This window comes from Diceros bicornis, chromosome 41 (genome assembly GCF_020826845.1).
Source record: "Diceros bicornis minor isolate mBicDic1 chromosome 41, mDicBic1.mat.cur, whole genome shotgun sequence".
NCBI classification, from domain to species: Eukaryota; Metazoa; Chordata; class Mammalia; order Perissodactyla; family Rhinocerotidae; genus Diceros; species Diceros bicornis.
The window spans coordinates 1,630,700-1,654,191 of NC_080780.1; the positions used below are offsets into that span (position 1 = coordinate 1,630,700).

Genomic DNA, 23,492 nt, shown 5'->3' on the forward strand with positions numbered 1-23,492 from the left:
GGCACCAGAGCAGGCCTGCACTGCTGCCCAAATGCTGCCCAGCTCTCATCTCCCCTGTGACCTCGACACACCAGGGAACTTTTCTGAGCTGCAGCTCCCCCTCTAGGAACGGATAATAGCCTTCTCCAGGGGCTGTTGCGAGGATACAAGTCTGTAAGTACGCATAAGTACACTCAGTACAGTCTCGGCACACAGCCAGCGTTTAGCACACAGCCACCAGGCCTCCACTCAGCCCCCATCTTTGTCCCGAGGTGGGGATGCAGCCCAGAGCAGACCCCTTCGAGAAGGAACATCAGTGGGGAAGCACAAATCGCCCACTCTCCTGCATTAGGCTGGTTCTGGGACGCAAGCTCGTGGGCAGGGAGCGCCTGTAGGTGGCAGTGTCAGAGGGACAAGAACCGTTCCAGAGCAAGGCTGGTATATCATTTTAGAGCAAACAGCTTCCTAAGCATCCAGGGCTTCTCGTGAAGCAGGCAGGAAGGTCCATCAGGACTGAAGCCAGCAGCCTATCTCCTTCCACAACACAGAGTGACACCCACGAGGCTCGGGTGCTGTTCTGGGACCCAGCAGATGCTCATAAAGTTGCAGTCTTTGTTCAGGTCCATTAACTACTTCTCCTCAACGCACCTGAACCATGGCGGACTGCAAGAATCCTGGTTGCACTGCACTGGCTGCTGTTTCACATTTGCTGATAATCTCACCTAAGCAGCAACGCTGCTCCCATCACACACAGCCCGGCTCCCTTGGAATCCTCGGAACCAGAGCAAGAAATGTTGACTCCCCAATCTCGAGGTCCCAACACATCCTGACAGCAACCAGAGGCCCCCTCCTCCTCGCCATGCAGAGCAGCCTGTGCTGACACCACAGCTTGGTTTTCTTTCTGAAAGAAATACTCAAGCACTTCTGATTTTCTTCCTTTCTCTCAGTCTCCCTCCCCCACCTCGGCGTCTTCTCCTCATCAGTCTGGCCTGGTGAGGCCTGAGAAGCAGGTGACAAGGGAAGATTGCGATAAGCAGGCCAGTGGGCCCATCAAGGGCACAGAGTCAGCAGTCCCCTCTCCTCCAAACGGCAGGAAAAGCTGGGAGGCCCTGAGCAGCTGGGTGGAGAGCAAAGGAACAGCAGGCACATGCGCATCACACTACCACTGGTGCATTTAAAATACGCGAGGTGTGCTGAAGGAGCAGAGCGCCTCAGAGAGCTTGGGAGATGGCTGTCCCTGGCTGCCAGAGGAGGTGGGAGGCTGAATTTATGATGGGCCTGCACACAGTCAGAAAGCCCTGTCTTTCCTGCACGAGCGTCGTTTCTGAGCTGCGGGAGAGGGAGGCCAGTCAGCCTGATCCCAGATAGGAAGGCCACAGGAGCAGCTGTGGGCCGGGCCAGAGACCTGGACGAGGGCAGGTGTCTTCCAGGGCCCAAAGGCCCCTAGGTTGCAGCGCCCCATGGCAGACCTCTGCTGGCCAAGGGGGCTCCACACACAGCAGGCAGAGAGGCAGGCCCCGCCTCCTGGAAGTGGTTTCTGATTACCAAGGTTTCCAGGGTTGGTCCCTTCCTACACACAGGAGGCACAAACTGGGGCAGCTAGAGTCTTTATTCCACTATTAAGGGCAACATGCCAGGCTGGCAGCACCACAGGTCTGCAGGGCCTCAGTTCTGCCTACCCTGGAATCTAGTCCATCCAGGGCAGTAATCCAGCTATGTCCAGGCCAAGAAGCCCACTCCCTCCAAGCGGGGAAGCCCACTGCATGCTCTGCTCAGCCTGGGAGGCCCAGGAAGGTGGCCGAGGCTGCCTGCAAGACCTCAGGTGGGCATCACTGTGGATCTGCGTTTCTCTCTTCTGTGCTTGAAGCTGCGTAGTGGGTTCTGGGCCTTCGCCTTCTATGGGGGCAAAGTTGCAGGTTAGCTGAAGGAATCAGACATCCGTCTGCCCAGACAGTGACAGACAGAGAGAAGTGGATGTTGTTGCCACTTGGCATGGCCCTGCAAGCCACAAGCCAAGGACAGAAGCTGCTGTCACCACAGAAGGCAGCCCCTTGACCCCCCCACCTTCCTCTTCCTGCTGCCTGAGAACAGGGAAGGCAGTGGGGACAGAACAGCAGGTCCTCCTCTGAGCTTGAAGTTGTCTGTGGGCTGCTGAAGGAGAGTCCCCGCCCCCATGACTTTGACCCGGCAGCCAGGAGTCTGGGGCCAGTTCTTGGGGCCTCCTTCCTCCCTCCCAAGGGCAAGGTGTGTGCACCCTGGTGAGAAGGAAACAAGGTGGAAGGGGAGCCCTGCAGCTGTCACGAAGGCCCCAGGGGACATACCTTGGCCTTCTTAGAGGAGGACGGCTTCTTCCGCTTCTTGTGAGGGTGGACAAAGCCACGAAGAGCAGGAGGAACTGGAAGAGATGTGTGGCCTCAGCAGCCGCGACCCCACCCCACTGTGACCTGGTCCCACCCCCTCGCCTCAGCCCTTGGCACAGTACTGAGTCCAATCCGACCAGGCCACCTGGGTCCCATCAGGTCCTCAAGCACTTGGCCGCCCCATCCCGGCCCCTCTATGCCTCTCAGACACACGCTCTTGGCCAATGACTTTGCTCTTATGTGACAGAAGATGGAGTCCCCTCCTACCCCTCTTCTCTCTATCTCCCTCCTCGTTCCTTGGACCAGGACCCCAGCTGGTATCCCCTCCAGCTCACATCCTTGGGGAACCTGGTCCCCACCAATCTCTCAGGCATTTTCCATCTCTTCTGGATCCTTCCCTTCCACTCGCTCAGGCCTCTCCTGCCACACCTGCCAGCTCGCTGCCGCTCCAGGAGGCACTGAGGAAGGTGGCCTGCCCTCACCGCCCTTCTCCCTTAATCCACTGTAAGCATTTTTCGCATAAAAGTCACATTGCTCATGACCAAACACACAAGTAATGGCTGTAAAAGGGAACCAGTTCCACTCGGGCTTTGGCATTCTCTGTACCATGGACACCACGCACGGGCCGTCCCTGACCTCCTGACTGCAACCTGGGCGTCTCTCCTCTACACGAGGCTCAGGCAGGTCCACTCTCTCTCCCCCTGCCACCTGCTCTGGACTGCAGCCACCCCACCCTGGCTTCACCTGGTTACGAACCCCACGTCTGCTCCAGCACAAGCAGCACTGCCTTCGCCCACGACCCTCCATCACACTCGGACACTCCCTCCCACACACAGGCAGCTGCGTGGCCAGTTACTGGCTCGTTCTTTCAACAGGCCAGGCTCTGGAGCAAGATCACCTGGCCTTAAGTGCTGGGTCTGCCCCTTCATGAGGCGCAGAGCGTCTGTGCTGCCTCGGGTTCCTCAACTCCACAACACAGAAAGCAACAGCTACCAGGAGCATTATGCAGGTGAGTTTAAGTGAGTGACTGTTTTTGCATTTGTGTTTGTGATGTGCTTGCTGCCCAGTCTCCATGGTCCTGTGTCAGCCCAGCACACAGCAGACGAGGAACAAATGCTATTCCCGCCCCAGGGCCCCGCCCAGGCTCTGCTCACCCAGGTAGTCGGGGACGTGGCCCAGGTGAGGCTTCACGACGGCAGGGTGCAAGGGCAGGTCATGCCGCAGCAGCTGGAGGTCCCTGGGGTTGTCTTCAAAGTACGTCTGATGGGGGAAAGACGCAAGCACTGCAGGGTCAGTCTTCCTTGTGCAATTTCACAGGGGCGTTTCCAACAGCTAATCCGTGTTTTAGAATTTTGGACTGTCTGGGTTCTCGTTTCCCCTCAGGTGCTGTGTGTCCACATTCACAGCCCCATTTCTGTGAAGACATGGCAGCACACTGCACCTGTCTCTGGGCGTCATCCCAGACACTGTTCTGCATCCCACACAGACCACTGCCTCGTCCTTTTCTGTCTGAGTAATGCTGCACCTGTTTGTTGAGTGCGTCCCTGCGGTGACGCTCAGATGTTTCCCCTTGGGAATCCTAACAATGCTGTGACAAACGCAGGCACGTGTGTGATCGTGCACACTCACAACCCCGTCAAGGGGAGAAACTCTAGAAGTTGTTGTTCTGATGGACATGGCAACTGTCCGCCACGAGTGACCTCCCAGTGAGCAGCTGCCTCATCTGCTCCTGGCCTGTCTCCTCCCCATCAACCTGACCAAAGCACACCTCACTGCCATTCACCGCCTCTCACCACTCAGAGCTCTGCCAGCCTCCAAGGGAGATCCCCTAGAGCTCCGCCCCTCTGCCCCTTCCTTCCTCCCGGCCCCTCTCACCTTGAGCTTCTCTGAGTGCAGAAGCTCCTCCTTGATCTCCTTCAATCTCGCCTCTCGAATGGCCTGTTTAGTCACCGAACGCATGGCGTCCTGGGGGAGAGATCAAAAGTCTCTCAGCGTGGTGGGGCTGCCGAATCCTCCCCCATGCCCGGGCACTCAGCAGCAAGGGTCAGATCCCAGGTCCTAGAGGAACCCCGACTACTCCCCTCCCCACCCTGTCCCGCTCACCCTGCAGCGGTAGCGGAAGCCTTCGATCTCCTCCATGTGGAACTGGTATGGGAGCAGGACAGGGGCTGCGTTCTCTGCAGAGAAGGCAGCAGTGAGGGCCCCCAGGCAGAAGGCTCAGCAGAAGGTCTACTGAGGGCCTCCTACTCACAGCCTCCCACACTTCCTGAGGCGAGGCAGCCGGGGGCCCAGTCCACACCTTCCTGGGTTTCACAACAGCTCACGAAAGGCACTCCACGATGCCATGGCTGGGGCGGCCCATCGTCCCCAGTCCTGGTGCCCATCACATCCCTCAGCCTCAGGACTTGCCCACCAAGCCACTCTCCTCCCCATTAAAGGCCACTCTGACCACAAGGGTACCATAACGACAGCCCAAGGCAGTAAGGAGCAGCGGCACCTCACGGTCAGGCACCGTTCTAAGCTGTCACAGCAGCGGACAGGGCTACTTGATGTTCACGACAAACCAGCATCGCCCATTCCAAATGAGAGAACCTGGCACAGAGGTGAGGCCCACTGTAACCCCTGGCTTCCCCACCAAGCAGTGCCCCCAAGTCACCTTCTCCACAAGCCCAGAGGCTTGATGCCACCTCAATGAACTGTGTCTGTCCCCAGGCCCCTGCCTCAAGTGTTGAGTGAGGCCCCACAGGAGCCCACAACCTCCTGGGTGGTGGGCAGCCCTGCCCACCCCTCCTCCACTGTCCTCTCCTGGAACTGGCTGCAACCTCGCTGTCTGGTGCAGTCCGGGGCCAGGGCTTGGCAACTTGAGTCAGTGAAGAGCCCTCCTGAGCAGCTCCCTCTCCCAGGGTCATCTCCTAAGACACCACCAGCATCTTCCCCATCTCCCAAAACCCCCTTCCTCCCCTCCCTTGGCCCTTCTGCCCTATGAGGCAGACAGTAAACATGACTTTGGATTACGTGATGGCTCTACACCTAGGCTGGCTCATCTGTGAAAAGGGACAGCGCCTGCCACCCAGGGCAGGATGAGGATGGAACATGGGACATGGTGCACAGCAGTGCCAGGCATGTGAGTGACTGCTGCTGGCACCAGTGTCCCTGCTGCCATCACCATCACTGGGTCTAAGGCGTCTTGGGAGAAGTCTGGCCCTGGCACAGGCCAACAACAGCAAGGCTTACCTCCACTGAGAAGCTCCTCGATCTTGCCTAGGTGGGACTGCTCTGGGGGTAGCACGAAGGTCAATACTATGCCTGGGTTGTTGGCACGTGCTGTCCTGCAAGGAGAGACGGCCCAGCCTGTGTCTCCAGCTCAAGTCCTGTAGTGTGCCCACTGTCCCACTGTCCAGCTGCCCGGCCCATCTTGCCCCAGCTCTCCTACCTGCCAGCTCGATGGATGTAGGCCTCGGGGGTGGGGGGGAGATCAAAGTTGAGCACGGCACAGACGTGGTGGAAGTCTATGCCCCGGGCCACACCTGCTTCTGGATCAGAAGCTCTAGACACAAATGTCCCAACATCAGACTGACCCTCTTTTCCTGCGGGTAGGGGTTCTCAACCGTATTTAATCAGTAAAATCTCTAAGCAAAGCCTTGTATGAAACCACAGGACCCTGATACATGTAAGACTCTATTGTGAGAACTATTCCAGGAGCTGGGATAGCAGGGCGGCCAAACCTTTGCCCTGACCTCAGCTCTGGGGCAACAGTGGAACTCACTGGCCCACAGGGAAGTCGGAGAACCACCTCTAGCCAGCCAACCCATTAGGAAGACAGAGACTGGGGAGTCCCCCCTCCCCCTCAGAAATATCCTCCCTGCAAGTCACAGCCGCACACCCAGTGCAAGCTGAGCCATCTCCCCTCGCAGGATGGTGTGGTAACAACCCAGGCAGTCTTGCCCTTGATGCTACCCATGCAGCATGTGCATGCACGCCCTTCACTCCCCTTCTCCAGACCCAGGCAGCTGAGCAAGGGCTCTGTGGGCTACGCTAGCAGCTAGGCCCGGAACATCTGGCTCTCTGCTCCAACACTCTGGTTTCACAGTCTTCTGAAAGGCTGAAAAACAGGTCTCCTTGGGGAGGGCTGGGAAATGGAGAGAAATGAGGACTTACCTGTCTCTCTTGGGCCCTTTGCCCCGACGCTTGCCATTGACTGGGGCCCCCAGGACTTCAGCATCGGTCGCTATGACGCAGTCGTAGAATCCTTGGTTGAACTGTGAGATGATGTGGCATCTGCGGTCCAAGAGCGGCAGGAAGGTCAGCCCCAAGAGCAAGGTGGAGGCCCCTCTCCCACCCCCAGCATCATGGTAACCATCTCCTTTCCGACTAGTCCCTCTTCTTTTTTTTTTTTTTTTTTTTTAATTTTTTTTCCCCCCAAAGCCCCAGTAGATAGTTGTATGTCACAGTTGCACATCCTTCTAGTTGCTGTATGTGGGACGCAGCCTCAGCATGGCTAGAAAAGCGGCGCCTCGGTGCGCGCCCAGGATCCGAACCCAGGCCTTCAGCAGCAGAGCGCGAGCACTTAACCGCTAAGCCACAGGGCCGGCCCCCCGACTAGTCCCTCTTCTTAAACTCTCCCCCTACTTCATCTTTGTGCCTCAACCTCCTCAGTTGAAGATGGAATAACAGTACGTATCTCAAAATTGTGAGAAATAAAGTCAGTAATTATCAGGCGAGCGCAGGGCTTGGCCTCTACTAAGCACCTAAGAAACAGGAACATCATTGGGTCTCCCCTTTCCAAGCCCCATCTTCCATGTATCAACCAAGATATTGGACGTGGCACACCTGGAGCGCAGTGGGAGTTCTCCATTGAGCACACAGGTGGGGATGCTGAACTGCTCCAGGAACAAGCGCAGCCGGTAACTCCGCTCTAGAGTGTTGACAAAGAGCAGAGACTTGCCCCGAATCAACGACAGCTTGAGCAGGGCATACAGCAACAGAAATTTATCTTCCTCAGTCTCACAGACCACCTGAAACTGCTGTAGCTGGTCTGGCCCTGGCAGCTGGGACTCCTGTAACTTGAGGGTAACCTAGGGGATGACAGGCCTGTGGTCAGGAAAGAAGAGAAGACAGAAGTGCTACCGCCAGCCGCTGGCTCACCAGCCACAGCACAAACGTGGTAGTACAGGGCACTCTGGGCCCCTCAACTGTGTGATGTAAGGATTCAAAGCACCCTACTGCTGTGGGGTACAGAGAACATAAACTACACATAAAGCATTTGGGGCACAGAACAAAGAGGAACACAATAACCGACTGTACCGAGGACGGAAGCCCTACAGCAGCAACCTTTCTGAAGAGTCAAGTTCACACAAGGTGAGAACTTTGGCCTTAGAATTTTAGCCCTGCTGCTCAAAGTCGCCTTTCTGCCCCTTGGGTGTCCCTGCTCAGGCCTTTAGGCGAAGACTGGTTTGAACCCCCCAGGGGACATCTGGAACAATGTAGTGACTTTGGATTGGGGAAGGGGGAGGGTGACAACCACTGGCTTCTAGGGCCTGAGAACCGGGAAGGCTAAACCAGTAAGAATTGTTCCAACCGAAACACCAAAGGGTTCCTTTGAGTATCACATGTCAGCAGCTCCAGACACTTCCATGGGTCCCTTACCGGGTTATGTAGCACCAACTCCTTAAGTGCTTGTACATCTTCATTAAAAGTAGCTGACATCAGAAAAGCCTGGTAAATCCGAGGTAAGTGACTAAAACGACATAGAGCTCCATCAGACTCCAGCTCTGCGGGCCTCTAAGTGTGGCAGCTGAACTTCTGGCCACACCACTCTAGGCCCTAGTCTCCACTTACACCCCACGAGCCACACTCTTCTTCCTTACCAGAGAAGACTCTTGAGTTCTTCCTCAAAGCCAAAGGAGAAAAGAAGATCAGCCTCATCCACCACCAACAGCTCCAGGGAGTCTCGCAGTTTCAAGCTGTCTTGCTGCAAGTGGTTTAATATGCGAGATGGTGTCCCCACCACCACATCCGGCTTCTCCATCAGCAAAGCTCTGCAGGTAGGCAACACTTCAGGATTGGGGAGAAGGTAGCATTTGGGACCTCACCCCACACCAGCCCTCTTTGTTGCTGACACAACCCAATCCCACATCTTTGTGCAGCTTTATTCCCCTGCAGCTCTGTTGGTTTCACCCACCTCTGAGAAGCTGAGTCTTCAGCAGCCGAGACATTGGCCACCCGGATGTCTCGAGCACAGTAGGTAGCCAGCTGCTGAATCATGGACTGGGCCTGCCGGGCAAGTTCCTTGGTGGGCACAAGGACAAGGCCTCTCACTGCCTGCTCTACCGCAGGGCCTGTCTGCAAGAGCACAAATTAAAGGCTTCAGCCAGCCAGCTTGTGTCATCATGGCCACCTGATGCTTCTCTCTACTTCTTCCATGCAATCTGACCCAACTGTTGTGACTGCAATACAACAATTTAGCTGGGTTCTGATCAACCCCTCACTTACTTCTACCCACCTCAAAATGCATAAGGAATGATTCTTTCCCCAGGCATTGACTCTTACAAAGAATAACTTACTTGATGGTTGTGAAGTTACTTAAAATGCACCAATCAGGGCACTGGAGTTTCACAGTAATTCTCTAAGTAGGCGGAGGAGATGTGCCCACTTTTTAGAGTAGAAAGAAGAGAAAGTGATTTCCTCAAGATTACACAACCAATGGTGGTAGCAGCAACTGGACTAGAACCCAGATAATCTGAGTTCCAGCCCAAAGCGTCTGCCACAACACCACCAGGTTCTCTCAGGCCAGCCTTTACGAGTAAGAGGCCAAAAGAAAGCCTGGTTCTTGGGACAGACGGGGGCGGGGAGAGGAGGACGACACGGCTTTCCAGGAGGGCACAGCGGGCAATCAGACGCCCGCATCTCCCGTCCCGGCCTTTGAGGCCCCTCCCACCACCCACCGCCTTCCTGTGGAGCAGCAGCTGCAGCATCGGAATGGCATAGGCAGCCGTCTTCCCCGAGCCCGTGCGGGCCCGCGCTAGCAGGTCCTTCCCCTCCAAGGCCAGCGGGATAGCCTTTTCCTGGATCAGCGTGGGACGCGACCAGCCCAGGTCGGTGACGGCCTAGGAGAGACGACGGGTGTTCAGGTGGCGCGCTGCCCTGCCGCCGCCGCCCGCCACGTCGGCCCGCTCCCCAGTCCGCCTGGTACCTGCAGGAGCCGGGGGTCGAGGCCCATGTGTTCGAAGCCCAACGCTTCTGGGTCCGCCATGCTGCCGGTTTGTAGTGACAGCGTGCACGGGCGACAGGAAGAACGCGCGGCGCGTGGGCGGGTCAAAGCAACAACCAATCAGCCTCGGAGGACGCCTCACTGCCCGGAAGTGCTGGGGCCTGCCCTTCCGGTGTTCCGGCACGGCTCTGAGGCTGTTGCGCGGAGCGGGACACGGGGTCTCGGGGCAGGGGAGGCGGCGGGCAGCCGGGAGTTGGGGTCGTCTGGAAACCCCTCGGGTGCCCTCCTGTGCCCTGATGCGCCTCCTAACGGCTTGCTGGGTCACGGTCACCTGTGGCTGGTGCCCTACGCACCAGTCCCCTCCGTGCCCGCCTCCGCCCACCTCCACGGGTCAGACAGCCTGCAAGGTGGGCCAGATAGTTGCATGCTTGTGGCTTTACCTTCAGTTAGCGCTTCTCTCAACAACCTCGCCCTCATGATTATGCCAGCAGTTAAATACATCATTTAACGTATGCCTACGTTAAATACATCAGTGATCAGAGTGTTCGCCTGTGTTCTACCTAAGAGCAGGCATGCTGCCAGTGGTAGCTTACCGCATCTTTCCCACTCACTGGGGAGTCCTGCGCCCTCTCCTACCCTTATGCATCTAGGGGATCTCTATCGGGTGTGTAAGTACTAACTTCTCTACTACCTACTATGCTCAGGAGAAGTGCACGGGCAGATGTGTTCCAGAGTTGTAATGCCTGTAGCAGTGGTGGGAACATAGAGTGAAGGGGGGTTTGAGAGTAGAAAGCCTGTGACACTGCGTGTACTAGCATATGTAGAGGCCACATGTAGAGGCCACAGAGAGGCTAGGTAAAGGTTCAGGGCCACAGACAGTCCAAAGGCCACATCAAGGATTGTACAAGGAGAATGAGAAGAATGAGTAGCATGAGCGAAAGAGGAAGGTAGGTTGTCTGGGGTTCCCAAATTTGACTGCCCATCAGTTACCTGCACAGCTTGGTTAAAAGGGATTCTTGGTTCCCATCTGTATGAGTTCCTTGTAGCTGCTGTAACAAATTACCATAAACTTAGTGGCTTAAAACAACACAAATTTATTATGGTTCTGTAGATCAGAAGTCTGATACAGGTCCCATTGAGCTAAAATCAAGATATTGGCAGGGCTGTGTTCCCTTCTGGAAACTCTAGAAGGATAATTTGTTTCTTGACTTTCACGGCTTGGCTCGTGGCCCTCTTCCTCCACCTTCAAAGCCAGCAACAGTGGATTGAGTCCTCACATGGCATCACTGTGACCTTCTTTTGCCTTCCTCTTCAAGAAACTTGTGATGACATTGAGCCCACCCAGATAATCTAGGATAATCTTCTGATTTTAAAATCAGCTGATAGCAACCTTAATTCCCCTTTGCCATGTTAGGTAACACATTCACAGGTTCCAGGGATTAGGACATGGACATCTTTGGGGGGCCATTATTCTGCCTACCACCTCACCCCAAACATAAGCCTATTTAATCAGAGTGGACCTGAGTGTTGCCCAGGAATCTATGTTGATGAGTTTCCCAGATGACCCTATGCATCTGTTCTGACATGGCGCCAGCAAGAGTACTAGAGGCTAGGCTCTTGTTGTTAGGGTGAGAACAGAGAGCAGTTCATGCACCACAGATAAAGTGAGGCTGGGACCAGATAGAGCTGGGGACCGGGCTGGGGGGTCAGAATGAATGGCTCCCCCCTCACCTATTTTTTTTTGTGTGTGTAGTAAGGAGGTAGAAGGCTGTATGGTAAGAATGTTATATAGTCTAAGCAAGCAAGCGTTTCAGAATGGAGTCAGGGTAGTATTGGGGGGAAAACATCAGGATTCTTTGAATGTAGCAGAACTGTTTTTTAAAAAAACATTCTTAGGCCATAATGTATCTGTGAAAACCACACACCAGTATGGAAATCCTGCCCACAGCCACCACTTGTTGGCCCATCCTCTGGCCGTCGCTATGCCACCGGCCCCATCAGTGTAAAGGTGTAATGAACTGCCACATTTGTCCTCACTCCACTCCCTTTCCTATCAAAAGTTCACAAGAGGAGAAATGCAGGACATACTGACCTATTGGCATAATTGAGCTGCACTCAATTGTATCTACTGTTGGATAGACCTGTTGAAGCCACCCCAACTCTTATCTGTAGTTTTCTGTCCTCCCACAGCCCAGGCTCCAGTGTGTGCTTTGCTGGCTAGATTTCTAGTAAAAGCCAAAGAGAAATGTGTTGTCTTCCTGATGTGTCCCATACTCTTCAAGAGCCTCAGGCCAGAGGTCCACACAGCTCACTAGTTCCAAGGCCATCTGATTTTCCGTGTTAATTCTAACATGAAGAAAATTGAAAGCTACTTTGTGTGTGTGTGTGTATGTGTGTGTGTGTGTGTGAGGAAGATTGGCCCTGAGGTAACATCTGTGCCAATCTTCCTCTACTTTCTATGTGGGTTGCCGCCACAGCGAACCGGGGCTGCCAAAGCAAAGTGCGCTGATCTTAACCACTATGCCACCAGGCCAGCCCTGAAAGCTATTTTAAATATCTGAAGATTTTGAATAATTATGGCATTTCACCTCATCGGATTGTTACATGGCGATCCAGAATGAGAAATATGAAGAATATGTAGAATTTTAAAAATACTTATAAAAACGTTAAATGACAAAGCCTATAGAACTAAATTGCATATATTTTTCTAAGTAAAAATAGGTACATATATGGGACAGCATAGGACATAAAAAGAAGAACAAGAAGAGAAGAATTTAGTTCTTTAGGTCAGATAAAGAATAAATAATGTATTTTAAATAAATATGTAATAAATAAAACCATGAAATAAAATGTCAAGCATGGGCAATTAATGGTATTAAGTTTTACACAGCAGAAGAGCATGAGGCAAGTGTACTTAGATCTGTTTAAATTTCTGATTCTGGGGGGCTGAGAAACAGGTATTTAATCTGCTCACACGATTCCTTGGTGACAGGTCTGCTTGGCTGACCTCTGTGAATGGCTGAGCAACCACTCTGTCCGTTCCCACACCCTTAGAGACTCCTGTCAGGCCATACCCTACCTCGGGAGCCACATGCTGGAGCCCACTCCAGGTCAGCTGCAGAGGCAGTCCCGGCCACGAGCCTTTCCTCCTTTTCCCTTTGTGCCTCCCCTCTGCCCACAACCTCTTATTTCATTTCATACACAGCTACTACAACACCTTTTATTTCACTGAAAAAATCTGTATAAAGAACCAAATCTGGTTCCCATGAAAACATTTACAACAGCTTAAATAAAGGTGAAGGGGAGAGGGAGGATAAGAGTGCCCTGCCCGTGCCAGCTCTGCCACTACCTCACTTGGACTCTGAGGCCCTGTGTGATGGAAGTCACAGGCGTCTCAGAGAATTCTCTGCTTGGCCCTCTGATAAGGCCCTGAGAGCAGCAGTGATGTCTGCTTTCTGGCCCACAGACTGCTGACATCCTGAGAGCTGCCATGGTAGTTATCAAAAATGTGTGCCTAAACAGAATGCAGAGGGGACCACATTGGTGTTTTCAGCTAGTCACACACAGGCAGGAACACTTCAACTAGGAAGGAAAATATATAATTTATCAAAATATAGTTCTAATACATAGAAAAACATTTCAATTCTCTGGGGCCAAGACCTGCCCCTTATTTACATTCACAAAGCCACTGAATGAACCCAGGACTGACCGGGGAGCAGTGAGGCGGGGCCTCCTAAGTGGGGCATTTCAGTTGTCCACTGTGTATGTAGACACAGGGGGAAGTCAAAGGAGTCGCAGAGATTTTTCATTTGCTCATTTTGTGACCGGATGGAGGGGAATCACTGGAAGTGAAAGAACAAGACTTAGTCCTGGGTCACTTCTGCCTCTGCCCAAATCCCAAAACAGACCTTTCCAAGTCTGGACCAATGTCTTGTGTCCTTGAGAACCAGTGTTAACAAGTGGCTGATCTGAATGCTTTGTTGCCATGGAACCAATGTGGCTTATATTCTTTTTTCATTTTTCCCTCAAAATCCAGGTGGATAAGGTATTATTGGGCAGGGAAAGTACCAAATAGTTGAGGTAAGAGGGAAGGGTCATTCAGAGAGGACACTACACCAGCTTCTTGGCCTCAAAGAAGCTCTTGAGGTGACGCATCTGCCAGATGCCAGTGAGAATGAGGATGACAGTCTGAGCAATGGACCACCACAGGACTCTCTGGTTGGTGCTCTCACTGGTCAGGCGGAAGCGTTCTTCACGATACTGTATGGCATAACAACCCAGGATTAGAAGTGCTGGAAAGACGGTCCTAGCTGTTTCGAGGCCCCTCCCTCCCTTGGGACTACTCAACTTCGAGACCAAATGCCTTCTGGAATACTGCCTCTGATTCCATTGGGAGTGCCCCAAGGAAGTGATATACTGCCCCTCCTCAAGCATATATGCTAGAACAGAAATCACGCTCCTACCATTTCAAGCAAGACTCCAAGGTCAACAGGCAGGCAATGGCTAGACTAGATTGTGACCTGTCTTCTCCTCACTTTATTTTGCAGAGCTTAAAAATGGCTGTCTACACTGATCTCTCCATTCTATTCTCTGAACAGCTGATTTCCCAAGCAGAGAAGGCCCCAAACAGAAACTTTCAGTAAGTGTTGTGGGTATAAAAATCAACTGCCATGTCCAAGGACAGAGATATGCTCTTACCCTTTGGTAATCCTGCTCCTTCTGGATCTGTTCCACCTGATCAAGTAACTGGCGGGCTCGGAGCTGCAGCTCCGTCAGTTTATCCTTGGCAGCAATCTCGGGGTAGTTGTTGGCATGCTCCCCAACCTGGATGTCTAGGTGCACACGCTAGAAGGAAACAGGGTTGGAGCCCCATAGCAACCAGGTCAAAAAACACTAAAGTTATGGTGTCTGAGTGGTGGGGCCTCTGACTGTCTGTTCCAGGCTCTGGAACCCACTCTTGTCCCTGGATGTGGGGCCAAAGGGCAACATCGGTCTCCCCAATTGTGACTGTGCCACAAAGTGTCACAAATGATGACGGTGGTAAATCAAAACTTTGGAAACAAGTGAGAGATTCCCTGCTGCTGCCAAACAGAAAATTCTCTTACCAGCCTGCCGCCAGCGAAGAGAGCCATCCTGGTAGAGTTGGAGTGCAGGCAGATCTGATGTTCACCAGGAGTGTGGGAAGTGAAGGTGAAGCGCCCCTCTGAGCCGTACTGCCGGGACAGCACCACCTGCAACAAAGCAGTCAATGAAAGGCCCCCACCCCGTACCCTGACCTCTCCCAGCGCAGAGCATGTCCCTTGAGCTCTGTACATCCCAGAGGGCTCTAGTTAAGGACGCCTGATGCAGTCTGCAAGCCGCCGATGCCACAGCGGAGGGCGGCCAGCGGTGGCCCTACCTTGCCTTCAGGATCCTTCACCTCCACGTGCATGCCCAGGCCCGGGGTCGAGGGCAGGAAAACCTCCTTCTGTTTATCCCACATCTGGGTGCGGTAGTTCCCTGCGGAGCAGACAGAGCCGTCACAACCCGTCAGTTCTGCCCGGCTCCCACACTCCCAGAGCGCCGGGCAGGGGGCGCTGCTCGGCACGGCGTCCTCCAGGCGCCGCCAGGAGCGGGGAGCCGCAGCCGCGTCGGGGGGGACACGCAGGGCCCTGTCCACCCTCGCCCCGCCTGACCGATGACCATGGTCTCGTCGGGAATTTCCTCGATGAAGCAGCGCTTCTCGGTCTCGCCGATGTGAAAGTAGAGCCCCCGGGCGCCCGCCGCGCACAGCGCGAGCAGCAGCAGCGCCGACCACCCCATCACCGGCCGTCGACGGCCCCCTACACCTGCCATCTCGCACCCTTCGCCCGGCGCGCATGCGCCTCGCTCCCATGCGACGCAACACAGCCGGGCGCAGAGTGCGCGTGCGCGGTGACGCCCGCCCTGCGTCCACCCCGTTCTGCGCCCATCTTCACCGCCACGCGGCACAGCCGAGGGGAGAGTACGCATGCGCCAGACGCCCAGGTTGGGAGGTGGGGATCCCCTCCTGCTTCCCCGGTGCGCAGTCGGGCGCCTTCTGACGCGTGCCTTTGACCCAGAGTGCATGCGCGCGCCTGCGCCCCGCTCTCACTGGGCGGGGCAGCACGAACAGACGGAGAGTACGCATGCGCAGATATTCTCGCCGCGGGCCCCTCGCGCCCCGCGTCGGGTCCTGGCCGCGCGGTGGGCGGGCATCTCCGAGCGCTGAGGGGTGGGCGGGCGGTGCTCCGCGCCCCACATCTGGAAACACGGATCTGCGGGGCGGCCAGACTTGGGGTTCGCTCGCAGCCTGGAGAGACGGAGTCGGGGCTCCGACGGGCCATTACCGAGACCCGGCCGGGCGAGCGCCCTTTTTGGGGTGCAGGAGCCCCAGGCACGGGCTTTGGGGGCCGTAACCGGAGGAGGGGGACCTTACCTGGACGGGAATGCAAAGCAACACGAACGTGCCGTCTTGATAGTGAGAAGTCGTTAGTTTTGTTGCATGTGATCACAGTATTGCAGTGTGGTGATTTTCTGACCCTCCCTGTTAGGGGTACGTACTGAAGTATTGACCAAAGTCATTCAAGTCACCTGGGTGCGCTGACCAGGGGGCAGAAGGTGGGGGTCACGGTCCCAATGTCCACTTTTTAGTATTCTCTGCTCTTAAAGGCCGAGGCTTGGCAGCGTCTTCTCCTTTGTACCCTCAACCCCTACCAGTCTCCGTCAACTTGTCAGACTGCTCACTGTCCCCGCGGTGAAGATTTGGGACATGCAGTTACCACGACTCGAGCTTTCATCCACAGCTGGGACGCAGGTCTCTGCTGGCCTACAATGATTTGGGTCTCGGAGTGGATCGAGATGTTGAGCAGAACGAAACCCGCTTCATGGCTCCAATGGGCCCGTGAGAACTGTGGGTGGGGTCCCAGTCTTCTTTACTAAACACAAATAAACCCTGGAATACCTTGCTTAGCGTGCTTAGTGTTGTAAATGCTGCTGTTTACCCGGTAAGAACTTGGATTGAACGCAGACAAAAATCCTCGGGGCATTACAGAATGGAGTTTTACAAGGCAAGCCACCCTGAGCAGCAGCAGTTCTGTGGTGAGGACGGAAAGCCTCTTTAAGATCTCTTTTTAAGAAGCTGGATGAACAACAAAAAAGGAAGCTGGAAATTTGGGTTTTGATATGAAATCTCTCAATTGTTAAATATTAGCGTTTGGCTCAACTTTTGTCCAATGGAATGGACAAGACACAATCTCTGCCATATTCAGTAGTCAGTGGACAGTTTGATCTCTGTCCAAACACGGTGGGGACGGTCTTCAGGTTTAAGTGGCTTGACCTGTCTGCTGTTGCCCACCTCTCCCTTGGCAGGCTTCTCTGCGTCATTCTCCTCCCTCCCTCCTTTGAACAAACTGGTACAACGTGAGACTGACAATCTGGGCTAAGAAAACTGAGGAAAAGAGAAGTAGGAGGAAAAGGCAGAATGATTAGGGTCATGGGACATGTTGACATCCTCTAGTTACAGCACCCATTTTGTGGGACAGAGGAAGATGAAAACCAAACCAGAAAGTTACTTATTGGGCATGGAATTAGAGCAAAGGAAGGTTGAAACTCTGTTTTTAATTTTTATTGAGAATTTCTAGACACACAAAAGAATAGTTACAATGAACTTTCATATACTCATCATGCAGCTTCAACAATGATCAATTTTTTGCCTTGTTAAAATCCCGGACATCATATCATTTCACCTATAAATACTTCAGTGTGTGTCTCTAACAGATAAGGACTTTTAAAAATACCATGAGCACACCCAACAAAATTAAACATAATTCTTTAATGTCATCTAATACTTAGTATATATTCAATTTCCCCCATTGTCTCAAAAACTTTAGATTGTTAATGAGGGTCCAAGCAAGGTCTACTTGCTGCATTCATTGATATATCTCCAAAATCTCATACCATACAACAATTCTCCTTCCCTTTTTGTTGTTGATGATGATGATGTCATTTACTTACTGAAGCAACTGGATCATGTGACCAATAGATTTTTCCACATTCTGGATTTGGCTGATGGTATCTTCATGTGTCATTTAACATTTCTCTGTCCCTGGTATATCCTGTAAACAGGTAAATCTAGAGCCAGAGAGGACTTAGAGTAAAACAAAATGTGTTTCAATCCATTATAATCATTACCCCTTTTTTAATGTTCAAATTGGCTCATAAAACATTGTTTCTCCTGTGCCCTTTTGTCACAATTCTACTAGTCTTTAGGGGCTTTCTTGCTTTCCATTTTGTTCATTTCCTGCCCTAGACACAAAATCAGCCATTTATCCCAGGAATCCTAATTCACTTTAGTGAGAAATGGTATTTATATTTCTAATTTTGTATTTTTTCTTAAAGAGGACCTGAAATTTGTCCTAATTGATGGGTAATCTTAAAGAGATTGCATCCCCACAGTAGAAACCTTGTTTTAGGTCATCTAATCCTTGGGCCCCAAAACTTTTCCCCTTAAAAGATGGTAGGGCAGTTTCTGCCAACGTTTATCTAGGCTGGCTACCCCTTCATTCACTCATTCAACCAATATCTGCTGAGCAGCCATTTGTGCCAGGCACTGTTCTAAACCCTGGGAACACACTGGTGAAGAAAACAGACAAAAATTCTTGTCCTCGTGGATTTATCTTGATTATTGTTTGTCAATAAACAAATAAGTAAATATATAGCATCTCAGATGGAGATTGTCAAGGAGAAAAATATGGCAGGGAAGAGGACAGGAAAGTATAGTGGGTTGAACAGTGGCCCTCAAAAAATGTCCATGTTCAAGTCCCTGGAACCTGTGAATGTGACCTTACTTGAAGAAAGGGTCTTTGCAAATGTAATTAAGGATCTTGATGAGATAATCCTGGATTATTCATGTGAGCCCTAAATCCAATGACAAGTCTCTTTATAAGAGAAAAAAGATATCTCACACCCATTAGGATGGCTACTATCAAAAAAACAAACAGGGGCCGGCCTGGTGGCATAGTGGTTAAGTTCACGCACTCCACTTCGTTGGTCTGGGGTTTGCGGGTTCGGATCCCGGGTGCAGACCTATGCACCACTCATCAAGCCATGCTGTGGAGGCATCCCATATACAAAATAGAGGAAGATGGGTACAGATGTTAGCTCAGGGCCAATCTTCCTCAGCAAAAAGAGGAAGATTGGTAACGGATGTTAGCTCATGGCCAAACTTCCTCACAAAAAAACAGAAAACAAGCATTGGTGAGGATGTAGAGAAACTGGAACCCTTGGGAATCGTTCGTGGTAATATAAAATGTTGCAACCACTATAGAAAATAGTATGGCAGTTACCATATGATCTACCAATTCCACTTCTCGGTAGATCTCTAAAGCAACTGAAAGCAGGATCTTGAAGAGGTATTTGCACATCCACGTTCATAGCAGCACTATTTACAACAGCGAAGAGGTGGAAGCAAGCCAAATGTCCATCAATGGATGAACAGACAAGAGATAAACAAAATGTGATACTTACATACGATGGAATATTATTCAGCTTTAAAGGGAAGGAAATTCTGTAATTAGCTACCACATGGATGAACCTTGAGGACATTACGCTGAGTGAAATAAGCCTATCACAAAGGACAAATACTGTATGATTCCATTTATATGAGGTATTTAGAGTAGTCAAAATCATAGAGACAGAAAGTAGAATAGTGGTAGCCATGGGCTAGGGGAAGGTGAGGAATGGTGAGTTATTGTTTAATGGGTATAGAGTTTCAGTTTGGGATGATGAGACAGTTCCGGAGATGTTTCACAATATTGTCAATGTACTTGATGCCACTGAACTGTACACTTTAAAGAGAGAGAGACACACACAGAGAAAAGGGGGAGGCCATGTGATCACAAAGGCAGACATCGGAGTGATGCAGCCCCAAGCCCAGGAATGCCTAGAGCCACCAGAAACTGGAAGAGACAAGCAATGAAATCTCTCCTAGAGCCTCTAGAGGGAGCACAGCCCAGCTGACACCTTAATCTCAGACTTCTGCCCTCTAGAATTGTGAGAGAATAAATTTCTGTTGTTTAAAAATCCACCATGTTTGTGGTAAATTGTTATGGCAGCCACAGGAAACTAATATAGGGAGTGCGTGGTTAGAGGTGGGGTGGGATACAATAGAGTGGCCAAGGAAGGCTCACTGAGAAGGTGCCATGTGAGAGAGGCCCTTGAGGGGCAGGTCCTACCAATACCTGAGGAAAGAGGGAAAGCCCTGAGGCTGGCATGTGTCTGGTGAGTTTAAACAAGGGCAGGGAGGCCAGTGTGGCAGGAGGAGAGAGAGTTAGGGGAAGGAGGAAGAAGTGAGGTCATAGATGGGGTAGGAGGGTTAGGTAGGCCTTTTAGACCATTTTAAGGACTTCAGCAAATGAGTGAGAACCCTTTAGGGGATTCTGGGTGAGGAATGATTTGATCGGACTTAGATTTTAAAATTATCATCCTGTCCAGGCAAAAGATGATCATTGTAAAACATAAGGATCATCAATGGGTACAAAATATTTTTAAAGTAATGTTTAATCTGAATCAGGTCTTTTGTCCCATCTTGCAGTTTACTGGAAATTCAGAAATTAGAGGACATCATGAGGAAACAATAAGGCAAATCCAGCCTATGGAACAATTGGCTTCAACCCTTCAAAAACTAAACTCCAGAAGAGGAGGGGGAAAGTGAGGGAAAGTTGCTAATTCAAAAGAGACTAAAGAGGTATAACACCAAGTAAGACATGTGAACCTTGACGGGGCCTGGGTGTGGCAGGACGGTGCCAACAACCCCTCCCGTCCTGCGTCCACATGCTGCTCTTCCCCTTGAGGGATGCGATCTATCTCCCGTCCACTGGCATCTGCGCTGGCCCTGTGACTTGCTCTGACCAATCCAATGCAGTTGAAGAGAAGCTTTATGGCTATGGAGCCTGGGCCTTAAGAGGCCTTACAGATTCCATTTTCACTCTCTTGGAACCCAGCTGACATGAGGTCCAGCCCAGCCGACAGAGCTGCCAATCATTGGAATGAAGCCATTTTGGATCCTCCATTCCCAGAAGAGCTGCCCTGGCCCATACCACATGGAACAAAGATGAGCTATCCACAACGCAACCAGTTATGCAACTGGAAAAAATGAAGATGCTCTCTATGAACTGATACAGAGAGATTTCCAGTTAAAACAGCACTGTGAGAAGAGAGTACCTAGTAAGCTATCTTTAGTGTTTGTATATGCATGAAAAACACTGGAAGAAGATATAAGACTCTAGTATAAGTGGTTACTTATAGGTAACATAAATATTCAGCCAATGAACACCAGTACGGTTGTTGGTTAAAATACAGAAATACTTCAATCCTAGTTGGTAAACGGCCACTCTCCAAGCCCTTGAATTCCCTCCACCTCTGCTCTCACCCCAGGATATCTGCTAGTCCAATGACCCAACAAATAAAGAGTTACCCCTGGTAGGGAAGGGCTCTGGCAGGCCAGCAGATAATGAGGTGGATGGTAACAGGGGTGCAAGGGAGACTTTGCAAACTAGATCTTTTAATATCTTTTTGATTTCTGAACCATGTGAATATGTTACCTATTTAATAAAATAAATTTTAAAAACTAAAGCAGTGCGGGGGCCAGCCCCGTGGCTTAGCAGTTTAGTGCGCGAGCTCCGCTACTGGCGGCCCGGGGTTCAGATCCTGGGCAGGCGTGCACCGATGCACGGCTTCTCCAGCCATGCTGAGGTGGTGTCCCACATACAGCAACTAGAAGGATGTGCAACTATGACATACAACTATCTACTGGGGCTTTGGGGAGAAAAAAGGGGAAAAAAGGAGGAAGATTGGCAATAGATGTTAGCTCAGGGCCGGTCTTCCTCAGCAAAAAAAGAGGAGGATTGGCATGGATGTTAGCTCAGGGCTGATCTTCCTCACCAAAAAAAAAAAAAAAAAAAAAAAACTAAAGCAGTGCTACCACCATTCTCTATCGCAGTACCCTGTTTTATGGATTTTAAATCATTAACTGCTATCTTATTGGCTTACCCTAAAATGCAGCTCCATGACAACATAGCTCCTGCCTGTGTTGTGTTCACCTCTGTATCCCCAGCACCTAGAACCAAACTAGTATAAATATTTGTTGAATGAATGCAGAATGTCTACATTGATGAAAAAGCATACTGAGCAAAAGCCAGGAGATGCAGCAAAGGCAGTGCTCAGAGGAAAATTTATAGTTGTAAATGTCTACATTAAAAAAGAAGAAAGATATCAAATCAGTAACCTAACTTTACACTTTGAAGAACTAAAAAAGAAAGAAAGAGCAAACTAAACCCAAAACTAGCAGAAGGAAATAATAAATAAAACAGAATAGAAAAACAATACAGTCAATGAAAGTAAAAGTTAACTCTTTGAAAAGATCAACAAAATTGACAAACTTTTAGCTAAGCTGACAAAGAAAAAAAAAGAGAAGGTATAAATCACTAAAATCAAAAATGAAAGTAGATTTTATTATTATTTTTAAATTAAATTATTAAATTACTACTGACCTTACAGAAATAAAAAGGATGATAAGAATACTATGAACGATTGCACACCAACAAATAAAATAACTCAGATGAAGTGGACAAATGCCTAGAAACACACAAATTACCTAAAGTGACACAATAAGGAAAAGCCCAGGAATGGATGGCTTCCCTGAATGCTACCAAATACTTATTTATTTATTTATTTGTGAGAAAGATCAGCCCTGAGCTAACATCTATTGCCAATCCTCCTCCTTTTTTTCTCTTTTTCTCCCCAAAGCCCCAGTAGACAGTTGTATGTCATAGCTGCACATCCTTCTTGTTGCTGTATGTGGGACGCTGCCTCAGCATGGCCGGACAAGTGGTGCGTTGGTGAGTGCCCGGGATCCGAACCCGGGCCGCCAGTAGCGGAGCATGCGCACTTAACCGCTAAGCCATGGGGCCAGCCCCTCTACCAAATATTTAAAGAAGAATTAACACCAATCCTACTTAAACTCTTCCAACTAACTGAAAAGGAGGAACACTTCCTAACTCATTCTATGAGGCGAGCATTACACTGATACTAAAGCCAGACAAAGACTCACAAGAAAAGAAAATATCCTTTATGAATATAGATGCAAAAATCCTCAACAAAGTACTAGCAAACCAAATCCAACAGCATATTAAGGGGATTATACATCATGACTAAGTGGGATTTATCCCATGAATGGAAGGGTGGCTCAACATAAGAAAATCAATCAATGTAATATATCACTTTATTAGAATGAAGGGGAAAAACCACAATTACCTCAACTGATGCAGAAAAGGCACTTAACAAAACCTAACACCCTTTCATCATCAAAACACTTAGAAAACTAGGAGTAGAAGGAAACTTCCTCAACATGATAAAGGACGTCTATGAAAATCCCACAGCAAACATCTTATTCAATGGTGAAATACTGAACTCTTAAGATCAGGAACAAGACAAGGGTGTTCAAGATTGTGCTGGAATTTCTAACCAGAGCAATTAGGCAAGAAAAAGAAACAGATGGCATCCAAACTGGAAAAGAGGAAGTAAAAAGAGGACGTATAGAAAATCCCAAAGAATCTAAAAGAAAGCTACAGGAGCTAATAATGAATTCAGCAAAGTTGCAGGATACAAAACCAGTTGCACACAAATCAGTTGCATTTCTATACACTAACAATGGACGATCTGAAAAGAAAATTAAGAAAAGAATTCCATTTGCAATGGCATCAAAAAGAATGAAATTCTTAAGAAGAGATTCAACCCAGGAGGTGAATAAGCTGTGCACCGAAAATGACAAAACAATGCTGAAAGAAATTAAAGACATAAATAAATGGAAAGACATCCATGTTCATGGACTGGAAGACTTGATATTGTTATAATGTCAATACTGCCCAAAGCGATCTACAGATTCA

General features: G+C 50.6%; 3 protein-coding genes across 5 annotated transcripts in view; 1 reads left to right on the plus strand and 2 right to left on the minus strand.

The window, feature by feature from the left end:
* Window positions 1-23,492, plus strand: part of OGDH (oxoglutarate dehydrogenase) — a 385,968-nt gene that overhangs the window by 276,283 nt on the left and 86,193 nt on the right. The gene's annotated exons all lie outside the window — the stretch shown is intronic.
* Window positions 1,571-9,634, minus strand: DDX56 (DEAD-box helicase 56). Of its 2 annotated transcripts, XM_058534732.1 has the most exons (14): window positions 9,532-9,634; window positions 9,284-9,445; window positions 8,521-8,681; window positions 8,207-8,377; window positions 7,986-8,076; window positions 7,170-7,414; window positions 6,498-6,617; window positions 5,773-5,886; window positions 5,574-5,668; window positions 4,443-4,516; window positions 4,215-4,304; window positions 3,494-3,599; window positions 2,301-2,374; window positions 1,571-1,875 (listed from the first exon to the last, which is right to left on the minus strand). In XM_058534732.1, exons 1-14 carry the CDS (start codon window positions 9,589-9,591, stop codon window positions 1,798-1,800), a joined length of 1,641 nt encoding a protein of 546 aa, XP_058390715.1. In that variant the 5' UTR covers window positions 9,592-9,634; the 3' UTR covers window positions 1,571-1,797. The 2 variants fall into 2 exon arrangements, with proteins under 2 accessions (XP_058390715.1, XP_058390716.1); XM_058534733.1 differs by lacking the exons at window positions 9,284-9,445; window positions 9,532-9,634 and adding an exon at window positions 8,903-9,275.
* TMED4 (transmembrane p24 trafficking protein 4) lies at window positions 12,756-16,659 on the minus strand. 2 transcript variants are annotated; one of them, XM_058534742.1, is made up of 5 exons: window positions 15,986-16,659; window positions 14,948-15,048; window positions 14,655-14,780; window positions 14,248-14,394; window positions 12,756-13,809 (listed from the first exon to the last, which is right to left on the minus strand). In XM_058534742.1, the coding sequence occupies exons 2-5, from the start codon at window positions 15,029-15,031 to the stop codon at window positions 13,660-13,662; spliced, it is 507 nt and encodes a 168-aa protein (XP_058390725.1). In that variant the 5' UTR covers window positions 15,032-15,048; window positions 15,986-16,659; the 3' UTR covers window positions 12,756-13,659. The 2 variants fall into 2 exon arrangements, with proteins under 2 accessions (XP_058390725.1, XP_058390723.1); XM_058534740.1 differs by lacking the exon at window positions 15,986-16,659 and adding an exon at window positions 15,225-15,405.